The sequence below is a fragment of the Chaetodon auriga genome, chromosome 18 (assembly GCF_051107435.1).
Source record: "Chaetodon auriga isolate fChaAug3 chromosome 18, fChaAug3.hap1, whole genome shotgun sequence".
Taxonomy (NCBI): domain Eukaryota; kingdom Metazoa; phylum Chordata; class Actinopteri; order Chaetodontiformes; family Chaetodontidae; genus Chaetodon; species Chaetodon auriga.
In genome coordinates, this window is record NC_135091.1 from 3363642 (window position 1) to 3385442 (window position 21801).

The window sequence follows — 21801 nt, forward strand, 5'->3', positions numbered from 1 at the left end:
GTGAGCTGCTGTCCCTCTCTTCTTGTCTTAATGCTAAGCTAAGCTAATCATGTCCTGACTTCAGGTCTGTACTTAACACACAGACATGAGATTGATATCGATTCTCTCACTTTGAGTAGAAAGAAATTTCCCCAAATACAGCGCTCTTCCTTTAGTACGTCATTATTGACCATCTTCATGTTGCACAGTGACAGTTAACACATTGTCAGAATCACAGCTATTATTAAATTTAACCACACGCACAGCCCACCCCCAACAGACGACCCTCAACCTGCTGCTCGGTGTTCAGATGAATGGAAGCACCTGCTCGGGTGTTAACGGCGTGTGCGACGCGACAAGCTGTAAAACCACAGATTGAATGAAATGACGAGTGCAAACACAAGCACGAAAAGAAAAAAAACTATTTGTTTTGTTTACCCATCTGTCTCAGCGTATGTGTGTGTTGATGAGTTAAACCCTCACGACTCCCGCCGGCGTTTTTCCCGACTTTATTTGACTCGGAGGATTAAAGTCGTTCGTGGGCTGAGGGATGTTTCTGACTTCTGGGTTTATGAAACCGTGTCGCCGCACGTTGAGTGGTTTAAAACCTGCGTGGTCGTCAGTCAAAAAGCACCTCATATTGTAGTGAAATAGTTGGTATTTTGGAGCAGTTCAGACAGCAGCAGTATGTGGGTGAGTCACTGCCTCATATAACACTTGGCTAACACACTGCTGGAACTTGTTATTGCTTCTCCAGCTGCAGATGTGCTGCCTTATACTGACTGAATGTAAATCGCCACAGTTGACTGTGTTCAGGGAATGAAACATGAAGCCTGCAGGGGTTCAGCTCTTCCTGTTTCTACAGCTTTGACTCTCGTTTAAGGGACAGTCAGCGATCTGTGACTTCAGATATTACGACAACAAACCGATTTTAAGATAAAATTGTTTTGGTCACTTAACTGCAGTATAATATGAACAGTTTCAGAGCTTCTAAATACCTTTGCGATAACTATTGCTATGCTAGTAGCGGCTCCTAGGATGTTTGTCAATTATAGCCTAAAGTGAAAATCTCAACATATTACATACTCAGATGTAACTTTTAGCCTGCTAATTTCAGCATATTAGCATGTTAGCATCCTCAAAGTGAACTATTTTTATGCTACATTTGCAGTTAGAATATGTTGAATTTAACATGTTGGCATATTTGGAAAGGTTACGTCACGGATGTTAATATGCTAACTTTAGTGTGTTGACATGCTAATACGTTACCAAGCTAATGTGCTAAATGTCAGAATAAAGTCAACGTACTGCATTTAGGCTGTTAACAATGTTAACGTTGCCTGTTAGCTCAAGAAAGTCTCACATGCTATGATGTTTACTCCTCATATTAGTGTGCTGAGATAATAAATGTCAACTTGTTAACATCCTCAAGTTAGTATGTTAGCATTTAGGAAATTAACATGCTAAATATCAGTATAACTTGGACACAGTGCATTTAGAAAGACCATATGACTTCAGGTTAATGCTACGTTTAGCTGTTAGCATCATCAAATTGACTAACTGATCCGAGATCCAGCGTCCTATCAGTCGATTTTAATCACAGTTTTCTGGATTCTTCTAGTAAATGACTGACACTGAATGATGTTTTCACCTCACAGGAAAGGACGACATGGAGATGTGCGAGCTGAGTCTGGAGGAGACGGGCCTATCGAGGAAGAGGGGCGCCGAGATCCTCCCGCGCCAGTTCGAGGAGATCTGGGAGCGCTGCGGTGGGGTACAGTACCTCCGCAGCGCCATCGAGAGTCGGCAGGCGCGACCCACCTACGCCACGGCCATGCTGCAGAGCAAGTTCAAGTGACGGAGGCCGGGGGCTTCTCACTGCAAACAAAGGGACAAACGCACCAGCTACCTGACAGATGGCGTCTGAACGTACCGCACCAGGTTCTGACTGGCGTTCGCGTGAACAGCGATTCTTCTCAACTGTCCTTTTGTTTTTCTCCTGGTGTCGTTTTTTTTTTTGTTCTTGCTGGCTTTCAGTTCCTCAAAGGGGGGGCGGGGCGAGGGCGGGGAAGTTTTGCGGTGAACCCTATGCAGAAAAATCACACTAAATTACCACATCCAGAAGTTTTCCAAGGAGTTCTGTTCTCTGTAACGTGTAACTACGAGGCCTTAACACTACTTTAACAGGGTTTAATTGCCAGAAGTAGGACTTTGTTTTTTTCTTTAGTTCAAAGCTGCCTCCCCAAACAAGAAAACTTAATTCCTTTGTAATTATGCATTCCTGATTCTGACACTGAAGTCTCACTGGTGTGTCGCTTCCCTCTTAACAGCTAGCTGGTGATCCCTCTCCGACTTAAAACCTGCTGTTTACATTGTCTTCATGTGGTTCTCACAGGGCAGAACACACTTGCACAAGGAGCCGTCGGTCCTCGCCGAGCTGCACGAGTGTCGGATTGTTCCTCGTGACTGCGCTCACAATTAAGTCAAATATTTGCTAATACTTTTTTATTTTACCTTTCGTCTTTCCAACCGAATGTAACTTGAGACCTCGTTCATGTAGTGATTCCACTTTTCTTCTCGTTGTGTGTGTAATGTTCAAAGCTAATGAGAACGGTCCAAAAACGTTTGACTTTGAGACCAAACTTTGCTCGATACTCGAAACCCGCCGTCGTCGGGTGGGTACTTTTTTTTTTTTTTTTTTTTTTTGGCCGGAGCAGTAATTCAGCTCAGTGATTAGTTTTTGTCTGCGTTTATCAAGCAAAGCAGAAAATGTGAAATAATTATGCAAAAGCTGAGATGCAACTCCTCTTGTGCTGTTTCAGACCAGATCAGCGCTGCAAAAAAATACTCATTCATTCCTTCAGTCTTCAAATTTTTCACACAGGGGAACATAATTTGCCAATGCAGTGAGTCCCAAGGCAGGTCCACATTTTCACTGACGTCATCCTGAAAAAATGAATCATGTGGCTGTTTGACTCCAAAAAAAAAAAGGTTCAAGTCTCATTTGTCTGCCATGAGAGAAGCTAACGAGCACGTCATTAACCCTGTGCCATCACTGGTACTCCGCCGTGAACTGGAACATTCATACAACACTGAAAACGTTCTCGTATATCGCAGCCGGAATGTAAACGTTTATTTTTGAAAGAACAGTTTCTACTTCAGTGGCTCGGGCATGTGAGACAGAGAAGCAATAAATCACTTAAACTAAGCTAAGAGAAAAAAAACGGCCTCTTTTGACGGGTACATAAACGGTTTAAAGACAATCTGCTGCGACGTGACACCTTCTCTACTCACCTGCTGCCAGTCTGTTCCTGAGCTTTCTATCTTTTTCTTCTCTGCACAACAAAAAGGTGATTTAGATCGTCTGAAGGATCGATCAGAAGAACATCTGTCTCTCTGCAGAGTCTCTGATCCCTTTTTACAAATGGCATTAACATGCAGGAGAGCAGGCCTGACATGAATGAACGAATGCATGCAAAGACACACTGAAGGTCCGACAGTGACAGCAAAGACAGAAAGTTTGATTCGGTGGTTCACAGGTCAAAAGACGTCAGGACATCTTGTTTAAAAGTGGGGTGAAGAGTTTTTTTTTTTTTAAGACATCTAGGTTACAAGATCTTTGAACAGGTTCCAAAAACTGACTTTTCAATCAAATTTCGCCAAATGCTAAGCTCAGCGCTTACTGTGAAGGTCTCTGTTTCGGTGGGTTCAGACATATTTTGAAGTCGTCCATCTTGCCCTTTGATCAACACATCTGTCAAATACAGTGACGGCATATTGGCTGTATGTTGACATGAAGTAACTCCATGATGTTATCTTGTCAGTTTCAGCACTGGAAGTCTTAAAAAACACTGTTTTAACCAAATTTAACCAGCTTTGACAAGATGTCTTAACGACTTTTGATGTGTCAATCACCAAATCGGTGTTCACCCCATCGCCTGTCTGACAGAACCGATCGGTCTGTTTCTCTCTGAGCTGATTTATCCTGGTTTGTGAACGCTGTTGGAACACTTTGGAATGAATGAACAGACAGACAGCGTGAAGAACAGGATAAGTCAGACCACCTCAGTCATCCAGTCCAGTTCTTGATTATCTGCAGCTGAACTAATCTGCTGTTTATTCTGGTTTTAAGACCATTTTCAAACTCAAAAGCTCTGAGTGTTCTTTCACCGCTCCGACATGTCGCCTTTAATCGCCGTCAGATTCTAGCGTATTTCTGTGAGCTGACTAATCATTTTGATGAACGTGTGAGTTCTCACCAGTTTATTCTGACTGAAGACGGCTGAAGATGCATTCCTTCACCTCCAAATCAAACGTCCTCATTGGCTCGTTTGTCTCCTGCCGGTGTTACTTTAGTTGATGCTGCCTGTAACATCACATACGGCACAGAGACTGAAGACAAAGCACTTCAAATTAGCTCAGCTCAGGTACAAACACAGTTACATCTTCAAAGATCTGAACTGGATTTTAAAGATAATTCGTTTGGTTTGGATCTGACATCGAGGAAAGCGTGTAAACAGACGCCGAGCGTCTCATCCAAAACGCCTTGAGGTTTCATGCAGAACCAAGCGAGGTCGCCGTTTAAAAGCATGTTCATGCCGAGTGTAACCCTGAGATCCCACCGGCACAGCAGCCAAACGTTCTGCCCTCCACACGGCTTCATACCCCACAGACAGCGTTTGAGAGTCCTCATTTTGTCCAACTGGTCGTTTTTATCCTTGATGTTTGCGCTTCTACGATGGGTAACGTAGACTACGTAGTTAAACTTTGAGAGTCCACACAGGATGTTTTATTTTGAAAACTGCAGTTCAAAATAAATGCTGTTCCTGTGTCTGGCGCGTGTTTCCGGGCTCTTGTGGTGGAATCACAAACACGGTCTGGAAAGGTCGCGATCAGCCCAGCGGAGCCGCTGGACTCTGCAGGTTAAGGAGCCACATCCTGAGTGTTGGCTGAAACATTTCCTCAAACGTACAAGAAAGTGTCCTGCCTTGGTTACGATGCGTTCCTCTCCGCACACTTCGATCTTTCCTCGGGAAGCACTGCCTTTGTCCACTGTCATTTTTCTAACGCTGATCTCTAACAGATGAATAAATGCATTCCATGTTTCACTCACCTCTCTGCTCTTTCTTTGGCTCCAGTTTGGCGTCATGAACAATATACCTGCAAAACACCTTTTCAAGAAACGAAGAAAAACTTCTCTTATTCAACACAGTTTGTATTTTCAACTATTGATAATGAAACTTTTTTTAACACTTTAAATAACAAAAGTCCAAATTACAGTTTTTTTTTTTTTCCCAAAAGCAGCAACAAACCTCAGTCGATCTGTAGACTCAAAGAAAAGAACAGCGGTTGTCGATTTACATGAACTGTACAAGAGAACATGGTGACGATTAGAAATCTAACAAACTCACAAACTGGTTGCATTTGCACAAAAATATTGATCCCGCTCAGATTCATCCGTTAATCCATTAAGTTTACATCGAGTGCCGTCATCAGGTTCAGTGCTTTGGTTTATGACCAAATACCTAAAATCTAATGATATATCGGCCTCAGCTGTGCTTAATGCCAATTAGAAAAGATTTACAGAGATGGTGAACAAGGTAAACATACCTGCTGAACAGAGGTGGGGGAACCTCCAGCCTCCGGCCCGCGAGACTGTTCGATCCAGTAATGGCCTTTTTTTTTTTCTTTTTTTTTTTTTTTCTTTTTTCCAGCAATAAACAGTAGACCATTGCATTCTACCGAGTGGTCCCTGAATGCAACATACTTGATATCATGTCAATGCATCAAGTAAAAGGCCAGCGCAAGTTAGTTTATGAGGACAAGCTCACAGTGATGAAAAAGATCAATCTCGAGAGACATTACAGCTACAAATGTGCTTAAGTGGAGGAGCTACAAGGACAAACGCGCTCAGATAAAACTGACGCTCCTCAGCGGGGTTTGGATGCTTTCACGAGGCCACAATCTGAAGAAAACAGGTTTTGTGGTGAGCGAGCTAATAGCTAAGAAGCTGAAACCTCATCCAGAAGGAGAATTTGTGGAGTGCAAAATGTTTGATTTTAAGGGGGTCACAAGCTTAAAGAGGCTGGGAACTGCAGATCTAGATCACCATGAAACTGACCAATCAGCCTCATTCGCCAGTTCATCAGAGCTTATCCACCAAGCGATCCTTAGCTTCAGTACATACGACGTTCAGGTGTAAAAAATCCCTGATGCGAGGTTCGTTTTTGTTTCCATATTTGACTTTTCAAATGATCTCCTCATCATTTCACATCAGATGCTGAGTGTTTTTAATAATGAGCAACCTATCTACTACAGAGACACAAACAGAGTCAGCAGACGAGCACAAAAACAGTCCGGGGTCGATCAATATCCGCCCGATCGGTGCTGCACAGTCGTCTGCTGAGCTCCTCTTCGTCATCACGCCGCTCGCGGCCGCAGACGAAGTGGCCTAAATGTCCGTTTCCCCTGAAGGGAGATTGTCCTTTGATATGAAGCTCGGAGCTCTGAAGAGTTTGGAAGTGAACGGTTTGTCCTGATGTCTCTTCAGCTCTGCATCATTTTGGATTTTTGACTGTGAGGCCTTGACGAGTCTGCAGGGGAAAAGATACGATATCAATTGTACAGAGTTTGAAAGATGTAGAAGGGAGGGTCTGATGAACTACATTTCCCATAATGCAACTCGACAGTGATTCTGCTGAATGCATTTTGATTCTCTTTTAATCTGTCTGTCCCCAAATTTAAGATGGATAATTTATCTTAGCGTAGCATAAAGACTGGAGGCGGGGGGAACAGCTAGCTTAGCTTTGTGACAGGAAGGTGAACGTACAGCTGTGCGCCTGCCGGAGGAAAACAGGTCCATTTTTGCAATCAGCTCACTGAATAAATGATTTGAGGTTCCACCAGCTTTTAATGTTAGCTGTTAATATGAATGAATTAATCAGAAGTGCACCACTTTCCTGTAATTAGTGCCAAATTACATGTTACTTTCCAGGAAATTATTAAGAAATGACAGACCTGTTTACAACCCTGCCTCCAGAGACGCTGGGAGCTGTGTCAAAAATCAGAATGTGATCGTTTAATCCTTCCTGACATAAACTCACCTGAAAACAGCTCAAACACGACATATTTAATGTTTAAGCTCATCATCCTCGTTGATTTTTGTAAACATCTGCTTATTCTGAATCTGATGCAGCAACATGTTGATGTTTTTGCGGGGAGCGACCAAAGCGTGACGCTCCCTCGCAGCTCGGCGGCGGTTCAGACCCCGAAAGAGGATCACAGAGGAGCAGACTAATCACCCTGAGGGGGGACGTGGACTTGGGACAAATCCTTGTGTTTACCCGTCAGCTGCGGTTTCTGCTCCAAAACAGTCTTGACACTCGGTCCTCCTCCATCCTTCGGGAGGTTTAATTACTCAACGCTCAGCTCAGCGTCTGCGTCTGCTTAAACACACAGCAGCTCTAAACCAATTTGGGTTCAGACTGACAGGAAGGATTTCAGTCCGGCACTTTGTCTAAATGAAACGGTTGCAGGGGGATAATGGTGTGTGCAGGTGTCTGAGATTAAATCCAAACCTCGAAACAAGCGGCGAGGTGTCCTCTGCACCATCAGGTAACACCGTCACCTTATTCAGCTCTAACTCACATGGAGCCTTGCTGACGGAGTCTTTTTCCAGCATTAACACACGAGTGCACATTGAAGCAGAACAAGCTCGCTCCCGGCGTCCTCTTACCTTTTGTAGTATTCTCAGGTAGCGTCCAATCCGATGTATTTTCTTAACTGGCCAGGCCTGGGAGGGAGTACCCGTCTTTGTACCTAGAAAAAGAGAAAAATGAAGCAGGTGTGAAAACTGCAGCTACAGCAACATGAGCTGAGACGAGACTCCATCCTGAAGCCAGAGGGAGAAGATTCACAGAAGACCTGCACAAAGTGTAAATGTGCTGAAGACAAAAGAGCTGCAGAGAATCGTCCCTGCAGGGAAATCAGGACTGAACCAGAAGACAAAGACACATTCAGCTGATGAGTGAAAATACACAAACTCGACACGATGGTGACTTGAGATCAGGTCTGTTTGTCTCCTCTTCATTCAGATTTCTCCTGACAGAATGAAACAATCACAGAGTTTAAAACAAGCAGACGTTCAGCTCCGCTGAGGGCGACGTCTTCATTTTTTGGGCTGTAGGTTTACAAACAAACAACAGGTGAGGTGTTTAATCTCGCCTCATTTCAGATCAAACAGGAAACTTTTTCATATTCGATCAGCAGGATGTAACACAACAAGTCGTCTGCAGCACGAGGGAGGATGTGCTTTACATTTCATTTACCATACGCATCGAGCTCGAAGAGCGAATGCAGCAGAGACACCAAACATGTCTTTACACTTCATCAAGTTTAAGACTCCAGTGTTTTTGGTCTGAGAGGAGGGAGAGGACATCCAGGGACCTGCTCGCAACAGAGAGCCGAAGTCATGACATCACTTCCTGTCCAGCGTCTGTAGCACTAGCTCAGTTCAGTCACTCTTTTGACAGAGTTAAACAACGATTACTGAGCTCCCATTGCTGCGCCTCTATACTGACCGACCGGTTGCCGTGGATGCAACATGTCAATCACAAGGCAGCCCCGCCCTAAAGCCTAACCTGCTTTACGCTCTAATTAACTGGAAACATGAGCGTCATTAACAAAATGAGCATCACGCTGCAGTGAAGACGACGTGAAACCAGTGACAGACCATAAACTCATGAGCTAAATGTTTACTGTGAAGTCGGCTCGGCACCTCGGCACCGGCTTCACTTTCAGACCTGGAGGCTACGTCCACTTTTATGAACAGTCTGTGGTCATAACGAGACCCGATTACAGACACTTGACTTGTCCGTGAACTTGCCACCTCGGGCGAGCAGTGACATTTAGCCTGCAAAGGCTTATGGGAAACGGTGTTTGGTGGATGTTCAGTTATTGACGCTCTTACAAATGACAATTTGATTTTTAATCTCTAAAGTGCCTCTTCATGCCAGTGGTTTGTAAAAATACAACAATAACACATGTATAAAAACAGATTTTTATGCTCGACACGTAAATACGGATCCAGTCAGCTCAACCCAAAAACTCTGGAGACGGCGGTCTGCACTCTCCACGAGCTGGACAATAGTTTGTTGTGCTGAAATATCTCAGCCATCTGTCAGAATTACTCAACCCAAACTTCCAGCGGTGAGATGAGAATGAATACTGTCCCCAGATAAACAGGAAAGACATCACAGGCCCGCCCACAAGCTGATTGACAAGTTGTCTCTGAGGAGTCTGTTGACAGCAAGCACTTATTTAATTATTCATACGATACGTGCAGGACAGCTTTGGATGTAAAGTGATACGGGAATCTTAACTGTAACTGAAATAATCACTTAAATCTTAAATCCAGAAAACCCGACTGAAACTCAGCTGTGTCAACTCCACATTAATGCCGATGATTAAGACCACAAACGCATCACACTTAGATCAGTAACATACAAACATGTGAGCAGTGTGCTGCAAATATGACGAGGATCACCACTTTAGAACAGTCCGCAAACTCTATCCAAGATACTCCAAAAAGCAACTTTTCCGAGCGAAATGTTTGCACTTTTAAACACGTGAAAACACACACACACACACACACACACACACACACACACGCACACCTGACAAATGAGAGATCTGTTTGTTACACAAACACTAACCTGGGCAACGGTCCAACCACAACAAATCTTGGCCGGTGAGCCAGCAAGTGTGTGGCTGCAGCACAAAAACGTGACCCGGAGTACCAGGGGTGCGTGGAGAGCAAAACCTGAACAACTGTGTTTTGGACTCAAAGCGTCTCGGAGGTTATCGCTGAATGTGCTTTCAGCCAATCTTTTGATTAACAAGCCTTTATCTCACACCAAAATGATTTTGTAGCTTCCTCCAGCAGCTCTGTGTGTTGTCAAGCAGCCAGGTAAGATTAAAAGGAACGTGCAGCTCTGCAGTATTAACCTTCCAGGTTCTGCTCAGTGTTTACTGCTGTTTCTGCTTCCCTGTCCTGTTCTTGGCCGGTCTGGATGCCGGATTAGACCAAACAGGGTTCAGTGTTAATGACAGCTGGCAAATCCAAGATGACTGCAACCCCCGAGACCCCCCTTCAATCCCCCAGACGAGACAGAAAAGCTGCCGGTACCTTAAATTTCAGAGAGTGGACGAACTTTAGCTTCTCTGCTGTTTGTTCACGTAGAACTGATCAAATATTCACGAGGAGCAAAACCACCAAGGGTCCAGTTTGATGAGAAATTACTTCAGAGTGTATTCAGCTCGCTCGCCAATGCCACACACACGCACATGCACATGCACACGCGCGCACACACACACACACACACACACACACACACACACACACACACACACACACACACACACACAACAATCAGCGTATCGACTAAATGTCAGTGAATTAAATGTCTGATGTTGCTTCAGGTGGTTTCAACCCATCATCATGCAAAGAGTTCAGTCTCTCAAACCAGCTTCAGATACGATGAACTGTTCTCCTCACTGTGTTAAAATAAACAGCCTGTTATTTAAAAGACACCAAACAAACAAGGGGTGTTTATTTGCCATTTGCCATAAATCTTGTGGGAAAAATCGAATGAATTAAGTGGACAAAAGTAACTCTCTCGCTGTCAGGTGAATTAAAACATGAACGCCTGTCAAACAGAGGTGTCTGTCTCAACATTTCAGCATCAAGGTTCATGTTAATGCAGAGTTTTCTCAAATCACAGAGGAGCACATGTTGTGGAAACACTGCAGCTTACAGATCTGACTGCCAAACACAGATCCCTGCACATGTCCAAAATGTCCAAAGCAAAATGTCTCAACTTACTACAGGCCAGGTTCAAAGTAACCAATAGATCCGCCAGGTGAGAACAAAACGTCTGCTTCACACTAAAGACTTATTTCACTGAAATTCTGCTGTGAATATTTTTAGTCCTCAGAGGATGAATCCAACATATTCTGATTATTTCCCGACATTACAATCAAGGCCACAATTCATGCACAAGAAATACCAAAAAGGACCTCCAGTGCCACCTTTAGATCAATTTGCAGCCTCCTGTTTATGTCTAAAGAATACAGTACAAATATATAAAACAATATTAGTATTCCTGAAGCCACTGTGAACATAATTCTGTGCAACATAAAGACTTATTGTGGCAATAACACGATGCATTTATCCTCCCATATTGGCTCTCTCCCTATGCGTCTCAAGAATGAAGAAATAACAACCTGAAACCCGCCGAGTGGCGGTCCAGATCACTTCCACCGGCGCCACTCGATTTAATGAATTCACCATCAGACATCGCTATAAAACAAATAGCAACCAGTGCCAGTTAGAGAAGAGAAATGGGTTAATTTCAGTGAAGAGAAAGCTCGCTGCAACGAACAGAATCATCCAGTGACCATCTGACTCTGATGTCACCTGCATTCGTTCCAGACTAAATCAGTTGAAAAGGTCTCTCTCTCTTTTAACGTCCTGTCATGTCTCACCAGGATGTCCAGTTAAAAACCTCTTAATGCACTGACCAATCAAATACAAGCAAGCGGGTTAACTGTACTGTTCACTTTGTGATCAACGTGACAAATGACTGAACTTCCTGGATCAGCTTTCATAACATGCCCAAACCAACACGTCCCCTGAGAAAATGTTCAGTCCAATATTTTCATACTGTGGGCTGTAATGAACGCTTGAGGGCGCCTCCAGGAAATCTTTAGGTCAGGACACCCACAAGATCATTAACAAAGAACAAAAGAATGAGAATGTTTCTGCTGCACACAATTCTTCTTGCTTTTTTAAGACTTTCCTCTTGCATTTGCTTTTTTTTTTCTCTTGTGAAATATCTGTTCAGTTGACCGTCTCACAGCTGTCTGAACCCAGACGTTTGGTATTCAGTTCAGTAGTTTAGTTTGATCAGACTGTAGTCGTGATGTTTTCAGATGTGGAAAGTTACTAAGTGCATTTACGCAAGTACTGTACAAGATCACTGTATTGATCCTTCACAGCAGTATAGAAGGTAGTGACAGATCTGAGTACTTCTTCCACCACTGGATGTTGTTGTATTGGCGTGCATTAGCTCACTGAGGTGTTCGTGATATTGCACTTCTTCTCTGTAGTTTCAGTAACATCTCAGTCGTGACCAGGGGTTAAATGGAAATTCAGAAATGTCTACTGTCTGCGAGTGCAACAGGCCTTATACAGATAATAAGAATGTAACCTAAAAATATCTCTGCAAAGGTCCAGATGATGAGAAATTAATGTTTCAATAGAAAAATCTCTGAGGTGCTCTGTGTCAGGAGCCGAGGTGCTGGAGTCTAACAGGGTTGAAATTAGATTTTTCTGGCAGTAGAAGGGCAGCGACTGTGAGGCGGCACTTAATAAGAGAAACGCTTTCTATCTGTTAAAATTCAGCTTAGCATTGATGAACAGCTGTGAGAGCTGGAGATGTGATAAGAGAGATCAGTGTGAATGAGCACAGAACTGCAGCATGACAGAGTAAAGGCAGAAGACAGGGAAGAGAACAGAGGCGGTGCATACGAGTGAATGCATTACATTCAGATTACATTGTGCTAGTTTACTCCGCTGAACTCGCTGAAACGTGTTCAAGCTGAAATCAAATCACCCAGATTGACCCCATTTGGAGCAGAAATGCATCCTAGGGGGCAAAAAATGTGACACACCACGCTGCTGCCACAAACACTCACTAGAGCACCAAATGTGGATTAATCCACCGCTGAAAATAGTCCCCAACAAATGCACTATTTCCTCCTGTCCTGATAAAAACCAGTGTCCAGCCGTTTTAGGAAGTAGACCTGAACACATCAGGAGTGTTCTCTCTGAATGTTGAGCTGCAGAACAAAGACACGCTCCCTGAAGGACTTGCTGAACGTCTTCAGTAGGAACCGATGTGCCTGAAGCTGAGAGCCGCAGAGGATGGACGATTACAAACTGTCAGCTAAAGTTTCTGCATGCAAAGGCGATGCTGAGGCTCCCCACAACGCAGTTTATTAAACAGCCCAGGCAATAACTTTTAATCCAGTTAAAGTTTCATAATGTAATAAAACCTCCGGAGGACAGAAACGCTATGCGTGTGAACTGATGCACCGTTAATGAGCCACAGTGCTAATTAAGCTTTTGAGGAATATGAGGTTTAGATGAACGGACCCATGGTCTTAAACGGAGACTGTGGAGATTTAAAGCCAGTTTTTAAGAACTTTTTACTTTGCTGCAGACGCCTGGAAATCATCACTGTTCATCACTTTTAGGTCAACATTCACCAACCTGAGACACTTCAGGTTACTGTTCTTACAAAGTGGTTGAATATTTCTATTTCATTGGTCCCAAACCCCAAAAACTGCTCATTTACTTAAATAAGTGACAAGAAAAGCAGCAAATCCTTTCATTAAAGAAGCAAACCAGCACACATTTGACATTTCTGCTTGAAAAACAACTGAAACGATTAATGAATTATTAAAATAGACGATTAATTTACCACAAATTATTTATTATAAAGCAGCTGGTTCCAGTAACAAGCAGCATTCATTGATTTTTGTTGGAACTGTAAACAATTATTGACACATTATCACCTTGTAAAGTTGTTACTGGACACACTTGCACATCGAGCCTATACGGAGCATTAACATTCATTTGAAGTCGTTTGTGTCCACCTGATGAATATATGCATGTCCAGAGATTACTCTCTGAGCTCCAGTTTATTGGTCGTCACCAGCTTCAGAGGTAAATACTGTATCTGGCCTTTCAGTGTAGAGTGTGTTTATCAGACCTGAAAACAGGCTGGAGGCTGATAACAGCCATGAGACTGAGCCCAAAGAGTAAATCTCTGTGCTGTAAAACCAAAACAATGAGCTGAGGGACAGTAAAACGTGGAACTGCACAGTCAGGTGAAATGTCTCTGTCAGTCATTTGTCTATAAAAATAGTGACTGGTGCAGCTTTAATGTGGACCTTGTGTGAATATAAGGCACACCTTTTCTTTCCTATTGAGTTTGATTCTCATGTCCAGCTTTTGGCTTTACAGCAGCTCCAAAAATATTTATTTCTCTAATAAACCCTGGTTGCAGGTCTATTTTTGTCTGTGGCTGCTGGCTGCCATCTGACACTTAATGAGAACTCAACATCCTAACAAGCCCTGTATTCATTTATTTACCTGCACAAGGCTCCGTGTCCAGGAACTATGTGACACTCCCCTCCTTGGCAGTAGTCTGGCTGGAGGACACACACACTTTGACAGGGCAGGCCGTCCACCGACAGGAAGCCCGGCTCGCACAGACACTGAGCCTCCTTCGTCCAGCCGTTCACCACGCAGCGAGAGAACTCATCGCATGCCAGGAACTTGCATGCATCGGCCTGATCGGCTGCAGGGAGAAGAGGGAGAAAACGTAGTCCACATTAGTATTCATGAAGTGTGTGTCTGCGCCTCCCTCTAACCACCCTGCTCTCTCCAGGAGGTGCTGAGGAGTGTTTGATTTTAATGAGATCCTCAGCTTCTGGTCTGCATTGAAATGTAAGATTCAGCCTCTGGCGTGGACGGCTCTCGAGACTAAACGTCAGACACGCTCCCAGGAAATCAGCATGTTTGGGGAGTTTCACGGATGAAGCGTCCACTGTGTGATGCCACGACGAATGGTCAACATCTGTCTGTGCAGCTGTACATCGCATGTATGTGTGTGTGTTTGAGCGAGAGGTCGACGTGGACGCACAGAGGGAGAAATCAACAGGAGTCGGACCAATGGACGAGCGGGGACGATCAGCTCATTATCAGTATCTTTGTGTGTCGGGTGTGAAAATCAACATGGCTGCAGCACAGGAAGACATGTTTGCTGTTTCCAAGGTCACACGTGAACTTTCAGTGTCACCGTTTAAGTTCGTTAAGGCCCCTAATCAACAACATCTCTGTTAATACTGAGTAACAAACATCAGCTGGCACATCCTTATGGGATTTTTTATACTCTCACATATCAACCGCTGTCATTCAGGCCCTCAAGTACTAAAGCTCCTTACTTAAGTACAGTTTTGAGGTACTTGTGCATGGGTATTTTATGGTGTTTCATACTTCTTCATACTCTAAAAGGAGAGTAATTATACAGACATCACATGCTTGCACTCTGACTTCAGACATACATACAGTTATTTAAGAAGATGACACTTGGTTGGATATTCATCCTTGTCAAATATCTAAATTAATTTCTGCTTTGCAGTCATTGGCCGGTCTTTTCTCTTTGCTTTAATACTCCTCCTCCATCCAATTCCAATTCCAATAATAACAATAGGGTCTAAGGACAGAGGGTGTCATGTGCTGCACAGACTGTGATGCCCCTTAAAGCAAATTTGTCACGTGTGATATTGGACTACATAAAGAAAGATGACTTCACTACTACATTTATTTGAGTAAGAGATCTCTGGAGGGACGTGTGGCTGGGTGCATATTACAGTACTGAGTGCATTTAATCAGTACGGCATGAGTGTGTCTGCAAAAACTTGATCCCGGTTCAAGATTTCGCTGAAACGCCATCAGCTGCCTCCGAGGAAAAAGACGCAGCAGCACTTCTCCTCCCTGCTGCTCACTTCTCATCTTCATTACTGTTACTGCAGCCTTACAATGTTCGGTACAGTCCCACTGCGTATTGGTAGATTTGACATATAGACCTAATTACTGAGTCTATTTGAATGTGTTTGTGATCTCTGCGCTCTGCCTGCATCTCATTTGAGGAGAATATTACAATACAAAGCTTATAATGTATGAGACGCATACAAAGAAGCACCGCTGATACAACAAAGGGACTTATTATAAGATGCTGGTTTGTGTTTTATCACATAGATAAAAAGATATCATTCGACATCACTGAACAAAATGAACGAGCATCTTAAAGGCAATGAAAGATTTTTCCCTTTGTGTGAAGTTAGAGTAGTACAACCTAATGTAGCACTGAATGAAATGTGTGCTGAGACTTGATCTGATCATGTTCCTAATCACAGGAAGCATCATTCCTCACTGTTTCGCCTTGACATTGACTTCTGAACACCGCTGAAGTGGCAGGCCACGCTGGCTCCTTTACACCACATAAATAATGAAATAAAAGCAATGAATTATTTGATTTTCACCATTATAATTTCATTGTTTTTGTGAATGATTTTTTTTCTTTTAATTGTGACCAGCTTTAATCCTAACAAGGATTCAGGCTGGGTGGTATGACACCATATATCCTGCAATGGTAGAAGTGCGTCCACAGGTGGAGGTTTGGCTATCCCTTAAGGCCTATTCACACCCTGGCATTAACAGTGTCCGCACGTCTACCCAGCTACAGCGAGAGAGGGGGCGTGATGACATTTCATGGGGTGTAGCTGTTTCATATTCCTTTCTGCTCACCTGCATTTTGCTCTCCACTCTTTCGTTGACATTGCGAATGCATCCAAATACATGTAGTATTGATAGCATGGCAAAAACTATCATCATGCTCCTCCTGGAAGCTCTACCCAGGCTCCACCCCTCGCCTAAACCAAACAGTGCTTCCTGTAAGTGAGAGCGCGTCTGACAGGACAAACGTGCTACATGTGGACACTGTCATACGGGAAAACGGCTTCAGTGTCTCCGCTTCGTATTCGAGGCAGGCAGCCCGGTGTAGCACTCTGCCCGCCTCACAAGGTCACGTGCTTTGGTGCTTTAACATATTCTCACGTGACCTCAGAGCGACAATTGATGAAAATCCTCAAACTGTACCTGGTTCAACATCCAGAGAGCGGGTGTCGATCTGGATGTGCAGTTTCTTGGAGGCGGCGGAGCAGAACTCCTCCAGGACGCAGTGGACGGCCTCCGTGATGTTGTAGGGCACCGACTTGGTGAACTTCATCTTGCTGTTGATGACCACGCTGCCCTTCCTGAAGTTAAGAATCTCCAGTTTCTTGAAGCCCGTCAGGTTCGCCTGCAGGAACGGCAGCAGCTGGAGACAGAGGAGTAAAATCACTTTGTGGTCCATTTCTGTCATTTGGAAAAAAGATTTGATCCTGAATGTCTTTGAGGTGTGTGGGAGACTGAGCACCCCTTAAAGGAAAGACGCTGTTAAACATTTGACAGTTAATTTGATATTAATGACCAACTGTTTGGTTTCATTTATCAAATCGCCTCATCTGTTATACATGAGAAGCCCCATAACTCATTCACAGTCACAGACATGAGAAGAAAACTAAACTGCTAAAAACTACAGATTCCCCCATCCTCAATGAATTTTCAAAACTTTCCCAAAGAAAAGAAACAGAAACTGCAGAGAACTAGAGTTACCACCTCGTTGTTGTTTGCCTCCAAACTCTCTTCTATCTAAACAGACTGAAGTCATAAAAAACTTGATGCTTGCCTTTTAGGTCACTACAAAATGTTCAATAAATCAACATTCTTCATGCCACAAATTAACTGATACAATCTGACTCTGTCCTGCATTTCATGTGAGCGCCACACATTTATTTCCAACGTGTTTAATTCTCATGTGACTTGAATTCAAGGTTTTCATGGTCATTCAGGAGTTGCACAGACCACAGAGTAGCTTGTAAATCATCTCAAAGACTCAAAGCTGCTTTGGAGGAAAAAAAACATGATTGGTTGAGTTAATCCTCACTGAGTCAAATGTCAAAGAACGGCAGTTTATCTGTAGATGTGGTGAAAGAGATGAAAGTACTGCGTTCAATCCAATCCTTTTTTGTGATTTGGTTGAACTGTGCCTTTAAACTAAGGACACAAATTTCCACCACGGCTGCACAATCTATTATTTATGGATTATTCATTAATAATGGAAAACATTCAAAAAATCTATTTTTATATAATAAAATGGTTACTGGTCTTGAAGAATTACTGTCATGGTCTTTTCTAAGGTAACTCTTTGGAGTTTAGTTGTACCTAAATAATACAGCCTGTCAGATGAGCCCTAATGAGCCTTAACGAACTCCACTCGTCAGTTCCAAATGTGTCAATCTGAGCTGGTTTTAAACTGCATGTTATTTAATGCCATTAATTATATTAAAGTAAGGACTGCAATGATATTTTTGTCTTACAGGACTTAGTGATTCTGGAATCATCCATGTTTATCTTTGATCTCTTCTCTTCTTTTTTTAGTATGACCATTTGTAGCGGCAGACACCGAACGTTTGAACCATTCATCCATTACCTTTAGCTACGTCTACTTTTACTTCTATTTCTTTTACTACTATTTATTAGTACTTTACTGGTTTCACTCATACTTGTCAGGAAGAAAATTTACTGTTTAGGTGATTTTATGTCACAAACATTTAATATTGATTATGGTGTTCCTCAAGGAAGCATCCTGGGCCCTCTTGGTTTTCCCTCTGTGAAACATTATTAGTCAGCATGATGTCATATATCAAAAGTTTTACTTAGTGCTGTTATTTATTTGAGTCTTTTAACTGCATGAAATTCTGCTATGCATATAAAGTTATTGACATTATTATCATTACAATACAAAGAAAAGGTATACCGAATTTAGCTGCTACAGGAGCCACATCTGTAGTCCTTACAGATATTACAAATGCTCATTAAAAACACAATATATGTTGAATGTAATAATACATCTAAACATCTATACTTTTAATCGCAGCAGGTGGTGTTCAGGTGTTATAACTGACTGGTTGGTGGAAAACATGTCCTGTACAGTTGGCTTATCGTGGCTGTTAGCTATTAAAGGTATATTAAAGCAACTGGTGTTCCTGTAATAATGGGATCCTAAAGTGCACCACAACCCAACGTCCAGTCAGGCAGCTGCATGTTCGAGTTAAGTCTCAACTAATTCTACCTTATCTAGGATGATTAGAATGGCTTTCCTACATTTCACAAATGTTCGTGGACATCTTTGCATGAAAGCAGCAATAGGAAATTTATTTTGTCACTGCTGTGTATGTGTGTGTGCATCTCAAAATGATAAATACTAAGTGGTACTGGCAGCGGCTGCCACTGATGTGATTATGTTGTTTACTGGAAAGATGCAGTTTAGCAGCACAGCACTCGCTCAGATGACTAACGGTTGCTTCAGTTCGTTTCAGTCATCCGCTTCCTTCACTTATTTCCTGTCATCAAGGTCGTTCATTTTTTGAGAGTCACTCACCTCAAAATAGACACCACATCAACAAATTAGCATCTTCCAAAATCCACTTTGACTCATAGACACACTCAGAGGTGCTACATGTCTGCACAGCACAGAAACAGAAAAAAAACAGAAATGCTCAACAATTTTGTTTCTCTAATTCCCATATGGCCGCACATAATTACCTCTATTGATGCAGTTAACAAAACTGTTCAGCGGAATGAATAGAAAATCTATTCAGAAAATGAGGGTCTCTTAAGGATTTAGAGCATTTTTTACAGGCAAGTATCTCGGCCTGAGCCAATATATTCTATTCATGTGATAATTACTCTGAGGTTCAGTGTTTGAATTTTTACTGCTGTCAGCATTAAAAAGCAGCAGACCCGAGGACACAGAGACAAAGAGCAGGTTGTTAGTTTGATTCCGGGAGAAAAGCATCTACCTGAAACGGCTGAGAGGAGATTTGTTGAACGGGAAAGTGACATTCGTGACCAGTTTACCAACAAATTGTGATGCATAATATGTGGACCTACAAGCCTGGTAATGCATAGACTACCATCTGAGCTAGCTGACGATGCTGTGTTTGTTTATGCATCTTCTGTGTGTGCTCTGTGGAGGGAACTCCAACTGCATTTCATTGTGCAGTCCTGTATTGTATAATGACCATAAAGCTGAACCTTGAACCTTGAGATCAATTGAAGGTGAATAATGGCAGGTCATGAAGCGGGGAAGCATTTCTTCTCCCAAGTCCATTTTCTTATACTGGGACATAATACAAAAAGGGGGAAGGGGGTATTTCATCGCTAGAACATGGCCACAAAAGAAAAACATGTGCTGTATTGAAAATTTCAAGAGCATCAGTATTGTTTCTATGGTTACCTGCAATCTAAGATACAGATGGGTAATGCAAAAATCATGCAGCAGGATACAAGGACTCACTGAATGCTTCAATGACAAAGATGTGAATCAGATGTTATGCGCCTTCACTCCGGGCTGAGGTTTACAATTAGCTGCGCTCCTGCTGAAAATCACATCTTGAATGGAAGTGTAGTTTTTCTGTAAAGAGTCTACAAAAAAAAAACTGCACTCTGGCGGGTTTTTCTTCTGTTTACACGCTTACTGTGATTGGTAAATTAAACACATACGCCCTCCTTGTGGCCATCACTACACCAAGTCACTGTGTCAAAGCTGAATTCAGCGTCATCAAGTCCCTGAGATCTTTCCTTCTGCTCTAAGTCCAGCATTTGCCTCTCCTCATCTGCCAGCGCTCATTAGAAGGACCCATGTGCTGCTTTGTCGAAGTTTCAAAGGCTTCGCACATGAGAAGCAGCTCTTCATCTTAATTTGCACCAACTACTGTCGCTGACTGTTGTATGTGTGCCTCTGCATTTTCTTCTCCGCTTACAGGCTGAACGCTGGACAAATGCCTAGATGAATCAAAGCTGCGAGACCACAGATACATGGTGAATGATTTTTGTTTCGTCGAATTTTTCTGTTATATTATCATTTTTAAAAGGCGCTGAGGCTCAGAGGGACACAAACCTCAAAGATTTCTTTCTTTATTTATCGAGTGAATGTATGCTGACCATGCATGATCTTTCCCGCTCTGTTTAAAATTCACACCGGGGAGCTTCCTGGTAGAACCACGGCCTTCTAATAGAGGCCACTGGGAACGTCCCAGTATGAAAGGTTTACTGATGAATTATAGATAGCTGAGAAGTTAGATTGGAAAACATATTTACAACAGAGAACAGGATTCAAAGCAGTCAACAGAAACAGATCTAGGGTAAGTCCTTGAAAAAGAGTTGAAATAATACAATAATAAAATGAAATAACATTTAAATTTAATGCTACACTGAGCACATACTCAAAGAGGGATGAACTACAGCTGAAAGGGATATGATACAATACATTTAAATATGTTCTAACAGTATATTTAAATACACTACTAAAATAGATATTTCAAATATAGGAGATGCAAAAAATGTCGCAAAGTGCACTACACTTTGATTTTATTAAGCTAGAAAAATTATCTGCTAGCCATGAACAGAAATGTCTGTCACCATGCTAGCAGCTCTGTGAGGCTATGAACTAAATGCTAACGTTAGCAAGCTGATATGTTGGCAGGGCTCACATGCTGACGTTTAGCGGGTATAATGTTTGCCGTATTCACTATCAGAGTTTAGTGTGTTAGCATGCTAACATTTGCTAATTAGCAGTAAACACAAGGCACAGCTGAGGCTGATGGGTATTTCACTGATTTGCAGAGATTTTTTCTGAATATCTCTTGACTTTTGACTGTTGGTCGACTTCAACTCAGGCTTCAGGAAAATGTGATTTCACATTTTCTGGACATCTTACAGACTAAAAAAAATCATTGGATTAATCATTAATTAATATAATTAATTGCAGCTGATTTTCAGTTTCTCATCGCACAAAGAAACCACACTGCTGCTGCTCTGATCCAAATGATTCAAACCAGGTGAGTGCAGGCAGCCAAAAGGGCATCTAAATCAACCTGCTGCCTGCCTGCTAATTAAAGGGATTTCCATGTTTGTTCAGGGAAGAGTGCCAAGCAGAGCTACATTCCAACGAGAGTAACCGGCATTAAATTAAGAAGTACATGACTAAAAAGGAGAGTGTGTGAGCATCCCACTGAGCATTTGGG

At 42.6% G+C, this 21801-nt stretch overlaps 2 protein-coding genes across 5 annotated transcripts in view; one reads left to right on the forward strand and one right to left on the reverse strand.

Annotated features, from left to right (window-relative positions):
* Positions 1–5091, forward strand: part of LOC143335896 (unconventional myosin-VI) — a 115007-nt gene extending 109916 nt beyond the window's left edge. For all 4 annotated transcript variants that reach the window (XM_076755563.1, XM_076755566.1, XM_076755567.1 and 1 more), the window contains one exon: positions 1638–5091. In XM_076755563.1, coding sequence (XP_076611678.1) covers positions 1638–1837 — 200 coding nt within the window. In that variant the 3' untranslated portion in view covers positions 1838–5091. The remainder of the gene's footprint in view (positions 1–1637) is intronic.
* A 1338-nt stretch (positions 5092–6429) lies between these two features.
* LOC143335895 (uncharacterized) overlaps positions 6430–21801 on the reverse strand; it is a 41053-nt gene continuing 25681 nt past the window's right edge. The window contains exons 14-17 of the mRNA XM_076755562.1: positions 16769–16988; positions 14198–14405; positions 7715–7797; positions 6430–6572 (exon numbers count right to left, since the gene is read on the reverse strand). Of these exons, the coding sequence (XP_076611677.1) occupies positions 7758–7797; positions 14198–14405; positions 16769–16988 (468 nt within the window). The 3' untranslated portion in view covers positions 6430–6572; positions 7715–7757. The remainder of the gene's footprint in view (positions 6573–7714; positions 7798–14197; positions 14406–16768; positions 16989–21801) is intronic.